The 21,523-nt window shown below is 38.4% G+C and overlaps 1 protein-coding gene across 2 annotated transcripts in view; it reads left to right on the forward strand.

Moving 5' to 3' along the window:
• The first annotated feature begins 580 nt into the window (after window positions 1–580).
• Window positions 581–21,523, forward strand: part of HSF2 (heat shock transcription factor 2) — a 46,366-nt gene continuing 25,423 nt past the window's right edge. For both annotated transcript variants that reach the window (XM_066248463.1, XM_066248464.1), the window contains exon 1: window positions 581–779. In XM_066248463.1, the coding sequence (XP_066104560.1) occupies window positions 687–779 (93 nt within the window). In that variant the 5' untranslated portion in view covers window positions 581–686. The remainder of the gene's footprint in view (window positions 780–21,523) is intronic.

The following is a 21,523-nucleotide window of genomic DNA, read 5'->3' on the forward strand; positions in this document are numbered from 1 at the left end:
TGTTACGGATCCTGGTTCATAGTAGTAAATGCTTAGTAAAGAGTGAGCTATTTAATTCCTCTTTTTGATACAAGTACCTGTATTTTAAAGGGTCCATTTTCTCATTAAAATTTAAGGACAAAGTTTATTATTTTTAAGATAGTTTCAATTTGGGGCCTAACACATCATGCTTGAAAACTGCTCTCTTCTCCAATCTGAATTATACACATGCCTGCCAAATTTATGACTCAGGCAGGCCTGTGAGTTTTTTGTAGCCTCTCAGCCACAGCCCAGGAAATCTAAACTGTTCCCACGTGAAACAACCAAACACGGTCGTTAAGCCAAAGGTCTGCTACCATGAGAGCGTTTGCATAAAAGGCGAAGGAGAAGGCAGCATCCCCTTCTGCTCCCACCCCCTCACATCAGTAGTATCCAATCACTTTTCTCTGTCATGCAGTCAGAGCCCGGGATTGGCCGGGAATGAGACGGGCGCGGGACCACTGCGCAAGAGAGGAGCGCAGGAGACTTGTCAATCACGTGCGGCCTTGGGGCCTCCCCTCCTCGCGGCGCGCCAGGCGAGGTTGGGGGGGCGGGGCACAAGGGCTGCTGCGCCTGCGTTGTGGGCGTTCTCGGGGAGCAGCTGCTGCCGCCGCCAACGCCACTGCTGCGTTCGGTGTAGAACGTGGAATCTCTGCGCCTCGTTAACAATGAAGCACAGTTCGAACGTGCCAGCTTTCCTCAGCAAGCTGTGGACGCTTGTGGAGGAGACCCACACCAACGAGTTCATCACCTGGAGCCAGGTACGGGTCAGGGTACCGCGGCCTCCGAGCCCCGTGACTAACCGCCCCCGCTCTCGCTGTCTCCCGCGGGGTTGTCCCTCGCGGCCTGTGGCTCGACGACCTGCGCGAGGCCTGTGGGGTGGCTGGGCCGCGCGGGCCTCGCGCCCGGCCTCGCGGGGGCCCCCTGGTATTGTTCGTGCAGGCCGTGGCGGGGAGCGGCGGGTGTCCGGCCGGCGTTGGCCGCCCAGGCCGCGGTGGGGGAGGGGCGGCCCGCGCGGGGCGCCGCGGCCTCCGCTGGGCCTCGTAACGGTCCGGCCGCGGCGGCGGCGGCGGCGTTCGGAACCGCCCGGCGGAGCTGCGGCGGCCGACGAGCCGAGGGCGCGGGAAGCACGTTCCTGCACGCTCGTCCTTCGTCCTCCGTGTCGGGGGAAGTTCACCCCAGCGACCCGATTCCCGTCACTGAACCCGCGCACGCCCCGCAGCGAGGAGAGCCTCAGGGCCATAGGCCGATGGGCCAAGGCAGGTGGCCGCTGATCAGGAGCTTTTACAATATTCAGTAGGAAATAGCACGTTGTCATGTGGTGATTCTGAGCCATATTTATATAAACAGATTTTTCTGATTGTTGTAATACGAGTGCTGATAGGTGTTCAGTGACGGCTGAGGAGCTAACGCGAAGCGCCGAGTTTCACTAGCGGTTTCTTCGAAGTGATGGAGGGAGTGACTCGGTGACGGGTTTGATCCCAGCTCGGCCTGGAAGCGGGGACCGTGGCCGGCTCCCCCGCCTCTCTGGCCGGTGCTGCGGCGTTGCGGGAAGGAGCGGGTTGCCTAGGTGACCCGAGACCCCTTCCGAGGCCGAGCGCGGAGAGGCCGAGCGGAATGATTTCTGCGCGAACAGCGTTGGTGGTAGAATTCACTCCCGGCTGCTGGAATCGTCCCGTGAAGGGGAGCGGATTTCTCCTGTTGTACAGGATCGTCTCTGGGATATTTTCTTGTTCAGACGTCTGGGTTAGAAGTGAAAACTACCTGCACAGTGCGCGACACTCTTCAGTGCTGAGTAGATGTTACGGCCTCTCTTTCTCCTCTGCTTTTCTGTTCCTTTCCTATTTAAAGGAATTCTTAGCTTTAAAATTTACTTTTGTTTTCACAGGGGGCACTATGTTCAGTACATACTTGAAGTTTTGACCGTGATAATACCATATTCTGTCTTACGTTACAGTCATTTGTTCATTTTTTTTTTTAAATTTTCCTTTTAGGACTTATTTTCATAAAGGTCACTATCAGCTGGATGGTATGAAGCATCTGATGAATTGTACAGTTGTACAAAGAAAGGTGAAAATAGGGAAACCAGCTGCCCACATACACTTAAAAATAAACCGATGTCTCATGCTTTCATCAGCCTGAAGGATTAAAAGTTGACAAGGATGGATCAGCACAGAGTGCTGTTACTCATCCTGTATTCATGTTGGAGATTGGACTGAGTCTCCCCCCACCCAAGCTGTTTTTATTATACCTTTTTGGCTTGTATGGGCCGCCTTCTTTTTATTTCCTGGAAATGTTACATAAATATATGGCTTTAATTAAAGGATATTATGTCGGTGGCAGGTCTAATAAATTCTCATTAGCCAAAGTATATTAATAACGTTTCTTGCTTTATGGGCAGTATCCAATACGGAGAGTTTCATACTGATCCATAAGTGCATCATTTTATGAATTCTAAGCCATATAAGCAGCTTAAAATTATGCTTATTTATTCCATTAAGTTTAAGCTTAACTATATTTTCTAGTACATAATGGGACAATTAAAATATAAATTCAGTGATGGCAAGGACAGTATTTATGCCAGAGACACGGTAGGTACTTAATATTTGATGAATCAATGAAATTCTCAGAATATATAATGGGAGTAGTACGAATGATATGGATTTACTTATGCCAGAAAAGACTCTTAGAAATCATCTAATTTAGTCTTATCATTATGTAGATGAGGATATGAGGCTTAGCAGACTAGATTAGTTATTCATAATTACAAAGCTAGCCATTGTATGAGGTGGGAATCTAGCATAGGTTTCTGACCTAGATCAGTGTTCCAGCAACATCACTACACCTAATACAGCTTGGCACAAGATGTAGTTACCAAAATATTACCCGTTCACAAGTCACTTGGCATTTCTGGATTAATGTTGTCTAGGGCTAAAACTTAGTGACTTAAAGAAGCCGTCTGATTTTTCCAAAAGTAATAACAATAAAAGATAAAACTTTAAACAGTGATGTTAGATGGAAAAACCAAAGTAAGTTACTCTCATCTTTTAAAAATTGCTTTTTTTTTTTTTTTTGAACTTGCTATTGGCTCTGGCCAGGTAGCTGGGTTAGAGTGTCATCCCAAAATGCCAAGTTGCGGTTTGATCCTTGGTCAAGGCACATATAAGAAACAAGTAATGAGTGCATAAATAAGTGGAACAACAAATTGATGTGTGTCTCTGCCTCTCCCTTTCCTCCCTCTCTCCCTCTCTCCTTTCCTTCCTTCCCTCCCTCCCTCTCTCCCTCCTTTGTTTCCTCTCTTTAAAGTCAATAAATGAAATAAAAATTTAAGTTGCTATTTAAAAAAAGTCTGATTTCCTTCAAACTTGTTTTGCTAAACTTTTGTTGAGGTAGTTTAGCATTTATCCTATTTCATATTAAGATCTTTTAGAAGCAGCAGATGTTTTGGAAAGACAATATTTTATGCAATTTTTTTCGCTGGTGGAAAATACAATAATTTACTTCTCTAGTTTGAGTAAGGCAAGGGAAGAAAATGCTTAACCAACTATAGTTTGTAAAACTTGGCTTAATAGTCCTAAAGACTTATGTAACTTTAGTTTTCTTTGAAACTTGTAATATGACAAAAATTAAAAATGAAATAATCCACATTCTTATCATTAATTATAGACATATTCCAAGCCATCAAAAGTTTACTAAGTACATTATTGATTCAAATAATAGAAATATCATTAGATCCAGATTGTCTTGAAAACATACTGTACATGTTTTATTTTTCTCACATTCTCCTCATGGAAGGTTTTCTTTTTTTTTTTTACTTTCCCTTTGTTCTTTCAGTTGCTGTAACTTCAAAATTTTATGTAACTATTTTGGCTCTGGTAGGTAGTCTATTGCTAAATCAAGAACAGATAGTAATATTAGGCAACATAAAGCTGTTTCGGTTGTAAAAGAGTCCTAAACAGAGTACACAGGTGTATCTTGGAAGCAACTGGGGATCCTTGATATTCAGAGATGAGGTTGTGGAAGTTGAAGGATGTTCTTGCTACTGATAGTGAGAAACAGCTTTTACAGTTATTGATATTTGATAACTTGAGTATGTTGAAGTGAAGCAGTAATAAAAAATAAAAAAAAGGAAAAACTAGGAATTTATTGTTTTGCTGGTGTTACTACCTTTGTCTCTGTTCTTCAGGTTGCTTGAGAAGACCAAGAAGTAGTTTCTACTGAAGACCTTACATCCAACTTTTTTGTGTCTTTTGTTATTCTTTACTTTCAAATCCCTCTCAAATCAGTGGAGAAAAATACGGAAATAGAAGGGGAAGGGTGCAAAAATAGTATTTGTCCAGTGTTCTCTAGCTGTTTTGGTTGAGTTTGCTCCCAATGTTCTGGTATTGTTTGGACCTTCTCAGTAACCATTGCATTATTACAGTATTTGCAAGTGAAAACAAGTAAGGCCACAGTTTGGCAGAAATCCACCTTAGATGGGTCTACAGAAAAGTTGAAAGATCCACTGAGAAGTCTTTTTAGTTTGTTTACCTAGGAGAGAATGAGCTTGAAACTCAGAATATGGTTGGTGAACATTAAGTAGTTGACTGATTGTTTAAAAAAGTATTGCAAGTTTCTGTTCTGAAAAATGTTTTAAGGTAGTGTAGCTTAAGTATTTATTAATAAGAATATTTTAGATATTTTTAACCAAGAGGACCAGTTTGGTAACAGCCATTACTCCTCTTCAGAAGCCTATCAACCTTCATGAGTGAGGCCTAAGAAGAAGCTACCCATTCTATTCAGTAATGGCTTTCTGCCCCTTGTAAAATGTGTAGGGAGAGTTCTGGGTTGTATTGCTTGAGCTTCACAAGTCTACACAGCAGTAAGGTGGAATGTTTGCACTCAGATGCTATTTACTAATTTTAGAGTGGAGACTACAGGAATACTGTAAGTGGAGAGACAGAATCATTTGAGTAAATGAGGGTTGTATGTGAGAGCGGAAATAACCAAGAGCCATTAATATCTTTTTAAATTTTTTTAATTTATTCATTTTAGAGAAGAGAGAAAGAGAGAAAGAAAGGGGGGAGGGAAGGAGCAGGAAGCATCAACTTCCATATATACCTTGACCAGGCAAGCCCAGGGTTTTGAACCGGCAACCAGGCATTCCAGGTCGACGCTTTATCCACTGCGCCACCACATATTTGATATAATCCAAGAGTTGAAATTCTAAAAATAAAATTTACTGTGACCCAAATTCATTTATTCAGTCATTCACAAATATTTGTTGCAAATCTGTTATGACCAGTGTGCTAGTACTAGGAGTTCATTCAATAGTCTGCCTTCATAGAGCTTGCATTCTAGTGAAGGATAAGAAATTAAAAAGTAAGCAAACACAAATAAGATAGTGTAAATACCATAAAGAAAATAAATCAGGGTCAAAAGAGAGTGTATCAATTTAAAGTCCAGTTAGGAAACATGTCATACAGTCTTTTGAACAAGGAAAGTTGAATAGAATTATTAACTATATTAGGTGAATTGGAGTAAAGAAAACTCTATGAAATAAAGGAATAGCAGTTAGAAGACGCACCCATCACTGCTAGGGCTAAGATAGAATGCCCCAGTAAGAGAGCCCTTTCCTCCAATTCGAAGATGCTGGCTTTGTTGGAGAGAGTGACCCTGTCTCACTGACTGGCAAATAAGTTACTGGTGCTACACTGGTGGAACTTACTGGAAATTCATCCTTCAGGACTTGTTGGGAAATGTAACCTCTAGGGTAGAGATTGGCAAACTATGACCATGAGGTAGCCATCTATTTTACAAATAAAGTTTAATCGAAACATAGCCATGCTTAGTTTATTACATATTGTCTATATAGTTGCTTTCTTGCTACAAGGGCAGAGTTTTGACCTTATGATCTGCAAGCTTAAAATGTATATTTATTAATTAGCCCTTTAAGGAAATATTTATAAGCTCTTTCTCTAGAAAGCTATTCTTGGGGAATTTGAAACCTCCCAAGGAAGAGGGAATGTTGAGGGAGGCTGCTAGCCTGAGGTGCTGCTGACCTCCATACACTGCAGGAGATGAATGTGGAGGATCTGCTTGCACTGAAGGAGCCTGTTAAGGACACACTGGAATTAGGAAGGAGAATCCTTTTAATATCTCTCTAGTATCTTCTATTGACAAAGCTTAACACCATGCCAACTGGAAAAAGATATTTATGGGACCCAGCTCCATGCTTGCAGAGCAGACAATGAAGAATTAATTTGGAGCAATAAACTAGTATGTAAAATGATAGAGATTTGTGGGTATTGTAGTGTAGGTAGAGTAATGAAGAAAGCCTCTCTGAACAGTTGACTTTTGAGCAGAGACATGATTAGAAAGAATGGACCAAAGGATAATGGCAAGTGTAAAGGCCTTGAACATGACATGTTTATATTATTGGAAAGGCGCATGTTATTAGAGTATCCTTAGAAAATGTGAAAGTAAGGTCAGAAAGGTAGGCAGGAGCAGATGGTAGGGCCTTAAGGTTCTGGTTAAGAGAGTGGAAATTAAGAAACTAGTTAGAAGACTATCACTGTTTTCCACTATGGTATTTATTACAGTGTGGCTGAGACTAGGGTAGTAGCAGTGAAAGTGCTGAGAAGTAATAGGATTTGATACCTACTTTGAAGGCAGAGCTGCAAAACTGATAAATAGGCTGACGTTAGAGGAGGGACAGAGAAGAATTAGATTTGGCCTGAGCAACAGGATGGATGATACCATTTGCTAAGATATGGGAATATTTGGAGAAATACGGGCAGAACCATCTTAACTTTGAGACTACAGATGGCTTACTAATACTATTTGAAAATTATTTTATTTTGCTTACATTTTTATTGACCACGCTTATTCATATGGTTGCATCTAATTTTAAAGGAGGTGAGGAAGTACATGCAGTGTTGAGGAGAACAAATGAATATTCTTGAGCAGCCTGAATGACTTCTACACTTCAAGACATCCATGTGGAAATTTTGAATAGGATGTTTGGATATAAGACTGGCATTCATGGTGGAGTTTGGAGCTTGTTAGTGGTAAAAGCCATGGGACTGGATGAGATCATCAGGGAGACAAATGAAAACAGAAGGAACTGAAAGAAAGGATATTCCAACATTTAGAGGCTATGAAGAGAAGAAAAATACAGCAAAAGAGATTGAGAAGGAACAATAAGAGAAAGAACAGGGACTGAGGTCATAAAAGTTAGTGGAAGAGTGGATTAAAAAGCCATGGTACATATACACAATGAAATGCTACACCAGCAGCGGTTCTCAACCTGTGGGTCGCGACCCCATCGATGGCTTTAGGCGACCCCTGTGTTTTGGTCGTTCGACCCCGCCGGGGTCGCGACCCACAGGTTGAGAACCACTGTGCTACAGGGTCGTGAGGAAGAAGGAAATCTTACTTTTTGCCACAACATGGATGGACCTGGAAACTATGATGCTAAGTGAAATAAGCCAGGCAGAGAAAGAAAAATATCATATGACCTCACTCATTTGAGGAATTCAATGAACAATGTGAACTGAGCAAGGGAACAGAGGCAGAGGCAGGATCAAAGGGTCTAGAAGGAAAGTAGAAGTTGGGATCAGAGAAGGGAAAAGAGATTAGTGAAATTATATACACATAACAGCATTATAGAGAACAGGACAGCAAATCCTGGAGGGAAGGTATGGGAGGGGGCGAGGGAATTAAGGGGGAGATATATTCAGTGGGACACTTGAATCTATGTAAACATAAAATCAAATAAAATAATGTGAGTTTAAAAAAAAAGTTAATGGAAGAAAATGGTTCAAGAAACAGGAGATAGCCCTGGCCGGTTGGCTCAGCGGTAGAGCGTCGGCCTAGCGTGCGGAGGACCCGGGTTCGATTCCCGGCCAGGGCACACAGGAGAAGCGCACATTTGCTTCTCCACCCCTCCGCCGCGCTTTCCTCTCTGTCTCTCTCTTCCCCTCCCGCAGCTAAGGCTCCATTGGAGCAGAGATGGCCCAGGCGCTGGGGACGGCTCTGTGGCCTCTGCCCCAGGCGCTAGAGTGGCTCTGGTCGCAACATGGCGACGCCCAGGATGGGCAGAGCATCGCCCCCTGGTGGGCAGAGCGTCGCCCCCTGGTGGGCGTGCCGGGTGGATCCCGGTCGGGCGCATGCGGGAGTCTGTCTGACTGTCTCTCTCCGTTTCCAGCTTCAGAAAAATGAAAAAAAGAAAAAAAAAAAGAAAAAAAAAAAGAAACAGGAGATAATCAATTGTGTCATATGCTGTTACGAATATTTTTATACTACTTTCCTGGTATATATAAGCAGAAATTTTTCTAAGTTGCATACACATAGAAGGGTAGAGTTGCTGGCAAATGGGATATGAAATTTTCCATCTAAAGACAGCTCAGATTTTTTCCAAAAGAGATCACACTGGTTTATACTCTTAGCCATATCTGAGATTGTCCATTAACACACCTTCAAAATTTGATTTTATCATTTTCACCAATCTACTATAGTATATGTAAACTGTTACCTCAGTGAGGTCTTAATTTGTAATTCCCCAATTTCTAATAAGTTCAAACACCTTTTTGTATTAATTGACCATTTGTTTTCTATTCTTTGAAGTGTTTGACCGTTTTTCTATTGGGTGGTTTATCTTTCATATTTGTAGAAATTCCTTGTATATTCTGTATATTCATTTTTTGATTATATGTGCTGCCTGTATCTTTTCAATTTGTGGCTTATCTTTTTACATTCTTTTGATGAGCAGAAGTTCTTAAGTTTAGTATAATTTAATATATCAGTCTTTTTTATGGTTTACTCTTTTTGTTTCTTTAAGACATTTTCCTTCTCTACCCCAGAAAGAAAAGAGCTTTTTTTATGTCTTTTTCTTTTGAAAGTTTAAAAGGTTTACATTTCATATCTTTATCACCTGGAATTGATTTTTGTGTCTTATGAGTGATCCAGTTTAATTTTTTTTTTTTTTTTTCTCATTTTTCTGAAGCTGGAAACAGGGAGAGACAGGCAGACAGACTCCCACATGCACCCGACCGGGATCCACCGATGCTCTGCCCACCAGGGGGCGATGCTCTGCCCATCCTGGGCGTTGCCATGTTGCGACCAGAGCCACTCTAGCGCCTGAGGCAGAGGCCACAGAGCCATCTCCAGCGCCCGGGCCGTCCTTGCTCCAATGGAGCCTTGGCTGCAAAAGGGGAAGAGAGAGACAGAGAGGAAGGGTGGAGAAGCAAATGGGCGCTTCTCCTGTGTGCCCTGGCCGGAAATCGAACCCGGGTCCTCCGCACGCTAGGCCGACGCTCTACCGCTGAGCCAACCGGCCAGGGCCCCAGTTTCATTATTTTTAATATATTTAGTTGTCCTTGTCCCTTTGTTAATTTTCTTTCCACAGTGATATGTATTGCTACCTCTGTCTTACAGCAAAATTATATATTCTGGTTTTGTTTCTAGGTTCTCTATTCCATCGGACAATCATATATCACATACCCTTATCACGTCTTAATTACTATAACTATAAAACTTAGAAAGTTTATGAGTTGCTTTTTGGAGGGCAACTTATTCTTCAGGAGTGCCGTCACTATTGTTGGTCTTTGGCTTTTCATATATGTTTTAAAATCAAGTTCCATTTTTTAAAAAAAACTTGGGATTTTTTTTGGAGTTGCATTTAAACTATAAATCAGATTAGGGAAAATAGATATTTTTACAATACTGAGTATTCTCATAAACAAGGCATCTTTCTAAATTTATTATTTAATAGTTTCATAATCTTTTTGTAATTAGGTCTTGCACATCTTTGTTCAATTTCTTCCTGGGTATTTTGTAGTTGTTGTATGTGATGTCCTTTAGTTAAAAATATATGTCTCACTGTTGCTGGTAATTAGAAATACAAATGTCATTTGTATATTGATAATAAACTAGTGAGCTAATCATTTTACTGATTTGGGTTCTCTTAAGTGTACATCCATAACATCTGTAAATGACAATTTTCTTTTTTTTTAGAATCTTATACCTTCAATTGTTTTCTTTTGCTGTGGCTGAGACCTCAGTAAGGGTATCATAGAAGCAGTGATCATAGGATCCCTTTTCTTTTTTTTTTTTTTTTTTTTGTATTTTTCTGAAGTTGGAAACGGGGAGGCAGACAGACTCCTGCATGTGCTGTACTGGGCTCCATCCGGCCCGCCCACCAGGGGGTGATGCTCTGTTGCAACCAGAGCCATTCTAGCGCCTGAGGCAGAGGCCACAGAGCCATCCTCAGCGCCCGGGCCAACTTTGCTCCAATGGAGCCTTGGCTGGGGGACAGGAAGAGAGAGACACAGAGGAAGGAGAGAGGGAGGGGTGGAGAAGCAGATGGGCGCTTCTCCTGTGTGCCCTGGCCGGGAATCAAATCCGGGACTCCTGTACGCCAGGCCGACGCTCTACCACTGAGCCAACGTTGGCTAGGGTCCTTTTCCTTATTTTTTTTCTTATTTTTATTTATTTTTAGATTTTATTTATTCATTTTAGAGAGAGGAGACAGTGAGAGAGAGAGAGACAGAGAGAGAAGGGAGGGAGGAGCAGAAAGCATCAGCTCCCATATGTGCCTTGACCAAGAAAGCCCGGGGTTTCAAACTGGCGACCTCAGTGTTCCAGGTCGATGCTTTTACCCATTGCGCCACTGCAGGTCAGGCCCTTTTTCTTATTTTTAAAGGGAACATTTTTAGTATTTACCTCTTAAGTACTAGCTGTTAAAATGAGTTTTTTATTTTTGTTGGTAATGTCAAACTTAATTGGGTAACTTAAAGGGGAGAAAGGCATGCTAGGATGGAAGATACAGGAAAAAGTTGACTGTGGTGGAATAGAAATATACGTTTGAAATAGGTAATAGGGTGAGAACATAGTGAGTTAAAGAACATTGTGTAAAAATGTTGACAATAGGAAATCCAAGTTTGAAATTTGAGATGGTCGGGGCAGAGGTGTAGATGTGATAATCATTATTCATAATAAAGTTAGTAATTAGATACACTGATGTGGATGAGATTGCCTAAGAAAAGAGTGTATTTAGGTGCCATGGTCAAGTGTATAGTTTCAAAGCCAAGAGTAGAGCATTTAATGAGGGAGATGTCAGTAATGCCAAATGAAATGCCACAGAGAGGTGTAGGAAGATGACTGAAAAGAAAGCATTAAATTTGGCATTTGACATTTTAGAAAAATCAGTTTAAGTAGAGTGAGGGAAACAGAAACCAATTTTTAGCAAAAGTGAGATGATCCTGAGTTGGAGAAGGGGACTTCAAAATATTTGTTAAATTTTGCAGTGAAGGAAAAGACTCATTTGATGGGTAATTTGAGAGAGCAGTGAGGTAGAGGGTAAGTTCTTTGATTTTAGGGAAAAAATATATGCATTTTTAAGTTATTACCTATTAACCAACACTGGTTATCAAATTTTTAAAATTTTGCCAGTCTAACGTGAAAATAATTTGTTTTGCTATATAGTCAATTATGAATGAAACTGAGTTTCTAAAATTCAGTTTTTCATTTGTTAGAAACTTACTGCAGTTAATCTTTTGTCATGTTTAAAATAATTTATGTTAATAATCTTTCAACTTTATTGAACATTTTAAAATAACTATTAACTCTATTATCAGTTAAGTTTAGACACAAGTACATAGTATTAGAAATCCAAGCAACAGTGGCTTAAACAAAAAGGTATTTTTCTCTTACTTCTGAAGATGCCCTGTTAACCTCTGGTCTTTTCAGCTGTACTTACTGTATTCTCTATGTAGAAGATGCACCTTTTTTTGAAAAATTTGGGGTATAAAACTTGGTGCATTTTATACAGTGGTTATAGTTTTTTTTTTACTTGCATTTTTTCCGCTTGTTTTGCGCTCGTTGAAGACAGTGATTTTTCATCAGACACAGATGAGGACAAGCTAATGGATGGAAGTTTTGACAGTGATGAAGGTTGTATGAATTTTATGATGAATAAAACGAGTTCAATAACTATGTAATACATTTTTCCCCCAAATTTCAAGCCCCCAAATTAAGGTCCATCTTATACATAGGGGAATATGATAGTTCCTTTACCTCTGGTTTGCTGGGCTCTGTTAGCTCCAAGTTCAAGCAGGGATGTGGGATGTAGGTAGGGGAGTGATAGTTTGAATTTCTCCCTTTTTTGAAGCTTTTCTAGAAGCCCTACTGAATATATTCTTTTATTTGTCAGCTATATTTGGCCACCTTTAATTGTAAGGGAGACTGAGAAATGTAGTTGCAGCATCAGAGTTGTGATACAGTTAGTAAGATAGTAGAGAATCATCCTTGTTGCATATGGCGGGATCTCTCTTTTTTTAATGTGAATAATGCCATTGTAGAACACCATATATGTATGTATGTATATATATGTGTATATATATCACATATATTCTACATATATATCATACAAATATACTTGTATGTTCATATATAATATTACAGTTTTTATCTATTTTTCCATTGATGAATGACACTTAGGATGTTTCCATATCTTGGCTACTGTGAATAGTGCTGCAATGAACATGGAAGCACAGATATCTCTTCAAGATACTGATTCCATTTCCTTTGTGTATATACGCAGAAGTGGGGTTGCTGGATCATATGGTAGTTCTAGTTTTATTTTATTTTATTTTTTTGATAAACTGTTTTTCATAATGTGTATACCCATGTACATTACCACCAACAGTATACAAAGGTTCCTTTCCTCCACATCCTTGTCAGTTTGTTATCTTTTATTTTCTGATAATTAACCATGGTAACAAGTATGAGGTGATAGCTTATTTTGGTTTTGATTTGCTCCCTGATGTTTAGTGATGTTGAGCATCTTTTCATATACCTGTTGGCTATTTGTAGGTCTTTTTGGGAAAACTGACTATTTAGGTCATTTGCCCATTTTTTAATTGTTTTTTTGTTTTTGTTTTTGCTATTGAGTTATATGCTCTCCTTGTATTTTAGATCTTAATCCCTTATCAGATATATTATTTCAAATATCTTCTCATTTTGTTATTTAGGTTGCTTTATTTTGTTGATTCTTTTGCTATGTATAGAACCTTTTTAGTTTTATGTAGATGATCTCTTAATTGGCTTGACTAGCTATTTCACTGTGTGTGTATATATATCAAATCATCATGTTGTACACTTTAAGTACTGTATATACAATTTTCGTTGTTAAAAATAAACTGAAAAAGTAGAGGAATCTGGAGATAGGCAGGTAGTAGTCTCTGTGAATATAACCAGCATGGCTTCTGGATTTATTATGTGTCATGCTTTTAAAAGCTTGATTTAAAAAGTGAAGTAGCAGTGAGTTAGCAGTGAGCTTTGTTTTTCTTTCCACATGGATAGTTTATTAACTAATGCTTTCCCGCTTGTCCCCCCACCCGATTTGAATGCTACCCTTATTCTCTATTAAAATCTCAGATGAATTTGCTCCTTCTTCTGTCCTCTCTAGTCTGTTCTTTCTTTAGTACCAAACTTTTACAAACTGATTTTGCCATCTGTATGGGATAGGGTTAACAACTCTTTCCTTATTGGTTTTAGTATTTTCTTGCCTATTGTTAAATATTATTTTAACAAGTGAATTTTATCACTTACATTTTCTTCTTTTAGCAGCTCTTCACCCAACCTCCAAAAATCACTTTATTTTATTTACTTGAGAGATAACTTAATGTATTGGTTAATTGAGGGAGAATGGACAGCTTTACAATAGTGTATTTTTCCCTCTGTAGTTTAATGTGTTCTGAAAGGTCTTGTGTATTTTTAAAACTTATTTTTAGATTCTTGACAGTTTTCTATTATTGGGATCTTTCATTCCATTTTAGTTTTAATTTTGTGATAAAATACACATAACAAAATAAACCTTTGTTTTAATTTCGTTGCTGTGATAAAATATACATAGCTTAAAATTAACCATTTTAACCATTTTTAAGCATACAGTTCCGTTCCATTAAGTATATTCACATTGTTATTGCAACCATCACTACTGTGGTGTCCAGAATGTTTTTCGTCTTCCTACACTGAAACTTCATACTCATTAGACAATAACTTCCAATTCCCTCTTCCTCCTAGCTTATTTTGTAGTCTCTTTGAATTTAACTATTCTAAATACCCTGTATAAGTAGAATTGTACAGTATTGGTGTTCTTGTGACTAGTTTATTTCACTTAGCAAATGTCTTGAAGGTTCATCCTTGTTGTCATATGTCTTTATTTCCTTCCTCTTTAAGGCTAAATAACATCCCATTGTGTGTATATATACCAGATTTTCTTTATCCATTCATCTGTCAATGGATATTTGGGTTGTTTACACCTTTTGACTACTGTGAATAATACTCTTATGAACATGGCTGTACAAATCCTCTTTTGAGTCCCTACTCTCAATTCTTGTGGGTACAGACTCAGAAATGGAATTATATGGTAATTCTGTGTTTAGCTTTTTAAAGAATCATACTGTTTCCTACAGTGGCTGTACTATTTTACATTTCCACCAGCAATGCGTAGGATTTCTAATTTATCTACATCTTCACTAATACTTATTTTCTGTTTGTTAGTTTTTCCATATGTGTGTTTTAATAATGGCCATCCTACTGGCCATGAAGTGGTGGTATATTGTAGTTTTGGTTTTCATTTTCCTAATGATTACTGATGATAGGCATCTTTTCATGTGTTTATTGGACAGATGCCTGTCTTCTTTGGAAAACTGTGTATTTAAGTCTTTGCCCGTTTCTTTTTTTCCTCTTTTTTTTTTTTTTTTGTATTTTTCTGAAGTTGGAAACGGGGAGGCAGTCAGACAGACTCCCACATGCGCCCGACCAGGATCCACCGGCATGCCCACCAGGGGCAACGCTCTGCCCACCAGGGGGCGATGCTCTGCCCCTCCTGGGCGTCGCTCTACCGCGACCAGAGCCACTCTAGCACCTGGGGCAGAGGCCAAGGAGCCATCCCCAGCGCCCGGGCCATCTTTGCTCCAATGGAGCCTTGGCTGCGGAAGGGGAAGAGAGAGACAGAGAGGAAGGAGGGGGTGGGGGTGGAGAAGCAAATGGGTGCTTCTCCTATGTGCCCTGGCCGGGAATCAAACCCGGGTCCCCTGCACGCCAGGCGGACGCTCTACCGCTGAGCCAACCGGCCAGGGCCTCCACTCTCTTGATAGTGTTATTTATAAAAAAAATTTTTAAGTCTGAGATACAACCCATTTGTTTATTTTTGCTTTTGTTACTTTTGCTTTTGGTGTTATCCAAGAAATCATTGCCAAATCCAATGTTATGAAGCTTCTCTCTATGATTTCTTCTAAAATTATTTTAAGTTTAGGTCTTTTATCCATTTATTGAAAACACTGCCCTTTCCTCATTAATAGATCTTGGCACCCTTACCAAAAATCCTTGCACAGTATATGTGAAAGTTTATTTCTGGGGTCTCCAGTCTATTCTATTGGTCTGTTTTTATGCTAGTACCATGCTGTTTTGATTACTGTATTTTTCTAGTAAGTTTCAAATTGTTTTTTTTGTTTTTTTTGGTTTTTTTTTTTTTTATAATTTTATTTTTTTAATGGGGTGACATCAATAAATCAGGATACATATATTCAAAGATAACAAGTCCAGGTTATCTTGTCGTTCAATTATGTTGCATACCCACCACCCAAAGTCAGATTGTCCCTGTCACCTTCTATCTTGTTTTCTTTGTGCCCCTCCCCACCCCCTATCCCTCACCCATTCCCCCCTCCCCCCCGTAACCACCACACTCTTACCAATGTCTCTTAGTTTCACTATTATGTCCCACCTACATATGGAATAATACAGTTCCTGTTTTTTTCTGATTTACTTATTTCGCTTCGTATCATGTTATCAAGATCCCACCATTTTGCTGTAAATGTTCTGATGTCATCATTTCTTATGGCTGAGTAGTATTCCATAGTGTATATGTGCCACATCTTCTTTATCCAGTCATCTATTGATGGGCTTTTTGGTTGTTTCCATGTCCTAGCCACTGTGAACAATGCTGCAATAAACATGGGGCTGCATGTGTCTTTACGTATCAATGTTTCTGAGTTTTGGGGATATATACCCAGTAGAGGGATTGCTGGGTCATAAGGTAGTTCTATTTTCAGTTTTTTGAGGAACCACCATACTTTCTTCCATAATGGTTGTACTACTTTACATTCCCACCAACAGTGGATGAGGGTTCCTTTTTCTCCACAGCCTCTCCAACATTTGCTATTACCTGTCTTGTTAATAATAGCTAATCGAACAGGTGTGAGGTGGTATCTCATTGCCGTTTTAATTTGCATTTCTCTAATAGCTAAAGAAGATGAGCATCTTTTCATATATCTGTTGGCCATTTGTATTTCTTCCTGGGAGAAGTGTCTATTCATATCCTCTTCCCATTTTTTTATTGGATTGTTTGTTTGTTTGTTGTTGAGTTTTATGAGTTCTTTGTATATTTTGGATATTAGGCCCTTATCTGAGCTGTTGTTTGAAAAAATCATTTCCCATTTAGTTGGCTTTCTGTTTATTTTGTTATCAGTTTCTCTTGCTGAGCAAAAACTTCTTAGTCTGATGTAGTCCCATTCATTAATTTTTGCCTTTACTTCTCTTGCCATTGGAGTCAAATTCATAAAATGCTCTTTAAAACCCAGGTCCATGAGTTGAGTACCTATGTCTTCTTCTATGTACTTAATTGTTTCAGGTCTTATGTTTAGATCTTTGATCCATTTTGAGTTAATTTTTGTACAGGGGGAGAGACTGTAGTCCAGTTTCATTCTTTTGCATGTGGCTTTCCAGTTTTCCCAGCACCATTTATTGAAAAGGCTTTCTTTTCTCCATTGTGTGTTGTTGGCCCCTTTATCAAAAATTATTTGACTATATATATGTGGTTTTATTTCTGGACTTTCTATTCTGTTCCATTGGTCTGAGTGTCTATTTTTCTGCCAATACCATGCTGTTTTGATTGTCGTGGCCCTATAATAGAGTTTGAAGTCAGGTATTGTTATGCCCCCAGCTTCATTCTTTTTCTTTAGGATTGCTTTGGCTATTCGGGGTTTTTTATAGTTCCATATAAATCTGATGATTTTTTGCTCTATTTCTTTAAAAAATGTCATTGGAAGTTTGATGGGAATTGCATTAAATTTGTATATTGCTTTGGGTAATATAGCCATCTTGATTATATTTATTCTTCCTAGCCAAGAACAAGGTATATTCTTCCATCTCATTATATCTTTTTCGATTTCCCTTAACAATGGTTTATAGTTTTCATTATATAAGTCCTTTACATTCTTTGTTATGTTTATTCCTAAGTATTTTATTTTTTTGTTGCAATCGTGAAGGGGATTATTCTTTTGAGTTCCTTCTCAGTTGTTTCATTGTTGGCATATAGAAAGGCTATTGACTTCTGTATGTTAATTTTGTATCCTGCGACCTTACTGTATTGGCTTATTGTTTCTAGTAGTCTTTTTGTGGATTCTTTGGGGTTTTCGATGTATAGGATCATATCATCTGCAAAAAGTGATACCTTTACTTCTTCTTTTCCGATATGGATGCCTTTTATTTCTTTGTCTTGTCTGATTGCTCTGGCTAGAACCTCTAGTACCACATTAAATAAGAGTGGAGAGAGTGGACAACCCTGTCTTGTTCCTGATTTAAGGGGGAAAGCCTTCAGTTTAGTGCCATTTAATATGATGTTAGCTGATGGTTTATCATATATGGCCTTTATCATGTTGAGATATTTTCCTTCTATACCCATTTTGTTGAGAGTCTTAAACATAAAATTGTGTTGTATTTTATCAAAAGCCTTTTCTGCGTCTATTGATAAGATCATGTGGTTTTTGTTCTTTGTTTTGTTGATATGGTGTATTACGTTAATCGTTTTGCGTATGTTGAACCATCCTTGAGATTCTGGGATGAATCCCACTTGATCATGATGTATTATTTTTTTAATATGTTGTTGTATTCGGTTTGCCAGTATTTTGTTTAGTATTTTAGCATCTGTATTCATTAGAGATATTGGTCTGTAGTTTTCTTTTTTTGTGCCATCCTTGCCTGGTTTTGGTATGAGGGTTATGTTGGCCTCATAAAATGTGTTTGGAAGTATTGCTTCTTCTTCAATTTTTTGGAAGACTCTCTGAGTAGAATAGGAACCAAGTCTTCTTTGAATGTTTGATAAAATTCGCTGGTATAGCCGTCAGGGCCTGGACTTTTATTTTTGGGGAGGTTTTTAATGGTTTTTTCTATTTCTTCTCTACTGATAGGTCTGTTTAGGCTTTCTGCTTCTTCTTGACTCAGTCTAGGAAGGTTGTATTTTTCTAGGAATTTATCCATTTCTTCTAGGTTGTTGAATTTAGTGGCATAAAGTTTTTCATAGTATTCTACAATAATTCTTTGTATATCTACGGTGTCCGTGGTGATTTCTCCTCTTTCATTTTGGATTTTGTTTATATGAGTTCTTTCTCTTTTTTTCCTTGGTAAGTCTTGCCAAGGGTTTGTCAATTTTGTTGATCTTTTCAAAGAACCAGCTCCTTGTTCTATTAATTTTTTCTATAGTTTTTCTGTTCTCTAATTCATTTATTTCTGCTCTGATTTTTATTATCTCCTTTCTTCGGCTGGTTTTGGGTTGTCTTTGTTCTTCTTTTTCTAGTTCCTTAAGGTGGGAAGTTAAGTGGTTCACTTGGGCTCTCTCTTGTTTGTTCATATATGCCTGAAGCGATAAGAACTTCTCTCTTATCACTGCTTTTGCTGCATCCCATAGATTCTGATATGTCGTATTGTTATTTTCATTAGTCTGTATATATCTTTTGATCTCTGCACTTATTTCTTCTTTGACCCATTCATTTTTTAAAAGTATGTTGTTTAGTTTCCACATTTTTGTGGGATTTTTTTCCTCTTTTTTTGCAGTTGAATTCTAGTTTCAAGGCTTTATGATCAGAAAATAAGCTTGGTACAACTTCAGTTTTTCTGAATTTGCTGATGTTGTTTTTGTGGCCCAACATATGGTCAGTTCTTGAGAATGATCCATGTACACTGGAGAAGAATGTATACTCAGTCACTTTGGGATGAAATGTCCTGTAGATGTCTATCATATCCAGGTGCTCTAGTGTTTTGTTTAAGGCCACTATGTCTTTGTTGATTCTCTGTTTGGATGACCGATCTAGAGCCGTCAGCGGTGTATTGAGGTCTCCAAGTATGATTGTATGTTTGTCAGTTTTTGTTTTAAGATCAATAAGTAGCTGTCTTATATATTTTGGTGCTCCTTGGTTTGGTGCATATATATTAAGAATTGTTATGTCTTCTTGATTCAGTGTCCCCTTAGCCATTATGAAATGGCCATTTTTGTCTCTGAGTACTTTTCCTGTCTTTTAGTCAGCATTATCCGATATGAGTATTGCTACACCTGCTTTTTTTTGGATGTTATTTGCTTGGAGTATTGTTTTCCAGCCTTTCACTTTGAATTTGTTTTTATCCTTGTTACTTAGATGAGTTTCCTGTAGGCAGCATACAGTTGGATTTTCTTTTTTAATCATTCTGCTACTCTGTGCCTTTTTATTGGTGAGTTTAATCCGTTTACATTTAGTGTAATTATTGATACTTGTGAGTTCCCTATTGCCATTTTATATCTTGCTTTCTGTTAGTTTTGTGTCTTGTTTGATCCTTCTCTTTCATTTTTCTATCTTTTGTTTTTATTTGGTTGTATTCCATACATCTTTCCTCTGTTGCTATCTTTTTTATCTCATGTGCTTCTGTGGTGGTTTTTTCAATGGTGGTTACCTTTGAGTAATGAAAAGGGTCCCTACCCTGTTCATTGTAGCGAACTATTTTGTGAGTACTTTTGCACTCCATCATCCTTTGCTACTGTTAATCTCCATCTTCTCCCCTTGTTTCTTTTTGTTGTTGTCACAGTTTAAATTTGGTTTTATTGTGTTCTTCTTGGAGCTTTTACTTGTGGCTCTGTTTTTTTTTGTTCTTTGTATCTGATTGGAGAACCCCCTTTAGTAATTCCTGGAGTGGGGGTTTTCTGATGATAAATTCCCTCATCTTTTCTGTATCTGTGAATGTTTTTATTTCTCCTTCGTATTTGAAGGATAGCTTTGATGGGTATAGTATTCGTGGCTGAAAGTTCCTCTCTTTCAGGACTTTAAATATTGGGGTCCACTCTCTTCTAGCTTGTAGAGTTTCTGCTGAGAAATCTGATGATAATCTAATGGGCCTTCCTTTATATGTTGTATTCTTCTTTTCCCTGGCTGCCTTGAGAATTTTTTCTTTGCTGTTGGTTTGTGTCAATTTCATTATGATATGCCTTGGTGTAGGTTTGTTGGGGTTAAGAAAACTCGGAGTTCTGTTTGCTTCTTGAACTTGAGGCTTTAGTTCTTTCCACAGGCTTGGGAAGTTCTCATCTATTATTTGTTTGAGTATGTTCTCCATTCCATTTTCTCTCTCTTCTCCCTCTGATATACCTATTATTCTTATGTTATTCTTTTTGATGGTGTCAGATAATTCTTGTAGGGCTATCTCATTTTTTTTAATTTTTGAGTCTCTTTCTTCTTCTCTCTGTTGTGCCTCAAGTTGCTTGTCTTCTATTTCACTAATCCTCTCTTCTATCTGACCTGTTCTATTAGCTAAGCTTGTTACTTCGTTTTTCAACTCGTGAATTGAGTTTTTCATCTCTGTTTGATTTGTTTTTATAGTTTCAATTTCCTTGGACATATATTCTTTGTGTTCATTGAGTTGTTTTCTGAGCTCCCTAAATTGCCTTTCTGTGTTTTCTTGTATATCTCGGAGGATTTTTAAGATTTCTATCTTGAATTCTCTGTCATTTAGCTCCAAGGTTTCCAATATATTAAATTTTTTCTCCATAGATTTTTCCTCATCTATTTGTGTTACCTCTCTTTCTTTTGTATCCATGATATTCGATTTTCTCTTCCTTAATGGCATCTGAGGGTGGTTTTGTTGATAGTATTAATGAGATTTAATAAAGAATAAAAAGTTAAAAAAATAAAAAAAATAAAAAATCGAAAAGAGTTGTTTTTTTTTAAAAAAATTAATAATGAAATAAAGAAAAATAAAATAAAAATTTTAGGCCTGACCTGTGGTGGCGCAGTGGATAAAACGTTGACCTGGAAATGCTGAGGTCGCTGGTTCAAAACCCTGGGCTTGCCTGGTCAAGGCACATATGGGAGTTGATGCTTCCAGCTCCTCCCCCCTTCTCTCTCTCTCCCTCTCTCTGTCCTCTCTAAAAATGAATAAATAAAAAATTTAAAAAATAAAAAAAAATAAATAAAAATTTTTAAAAAAGGAAATTATTCCCCCCCTCCTTTTTTCCTCTCCTCTCCTCTCCCCTCTTTCTTGAGAAAATCTTGTGGTGGACTGTGAATTATAACAAACAATGCCTGTGATGGAGGGCCTGAATTGGGGAAAAGTAATAAAAGGGCAAAAAAAAAGAAAAAAGAAAAAAAAAAGAGCGTATGGACCCACAAAAAGCAAATAAGGAAAAAATTTGGGTCAAGAATAAAATGATTTGCTTTTA

The sequence above is a fragment of the Saccopteryx bilineata genome, chromosome 12 (assembly GCF_036850765.1).
Source record: "Saccopteryx bilineata isolate mSacBil1 chromosome 12, mSacBil1_pri_phased_curated, whole genome shotgun sequence".
Classification (NCBI taxonomy): Eukaryota; Metazoa; Chordata; class Mammalia; order Chiroptera; family Emballonuridae; genus Saccopteryx; species Saccopteryx bilineata.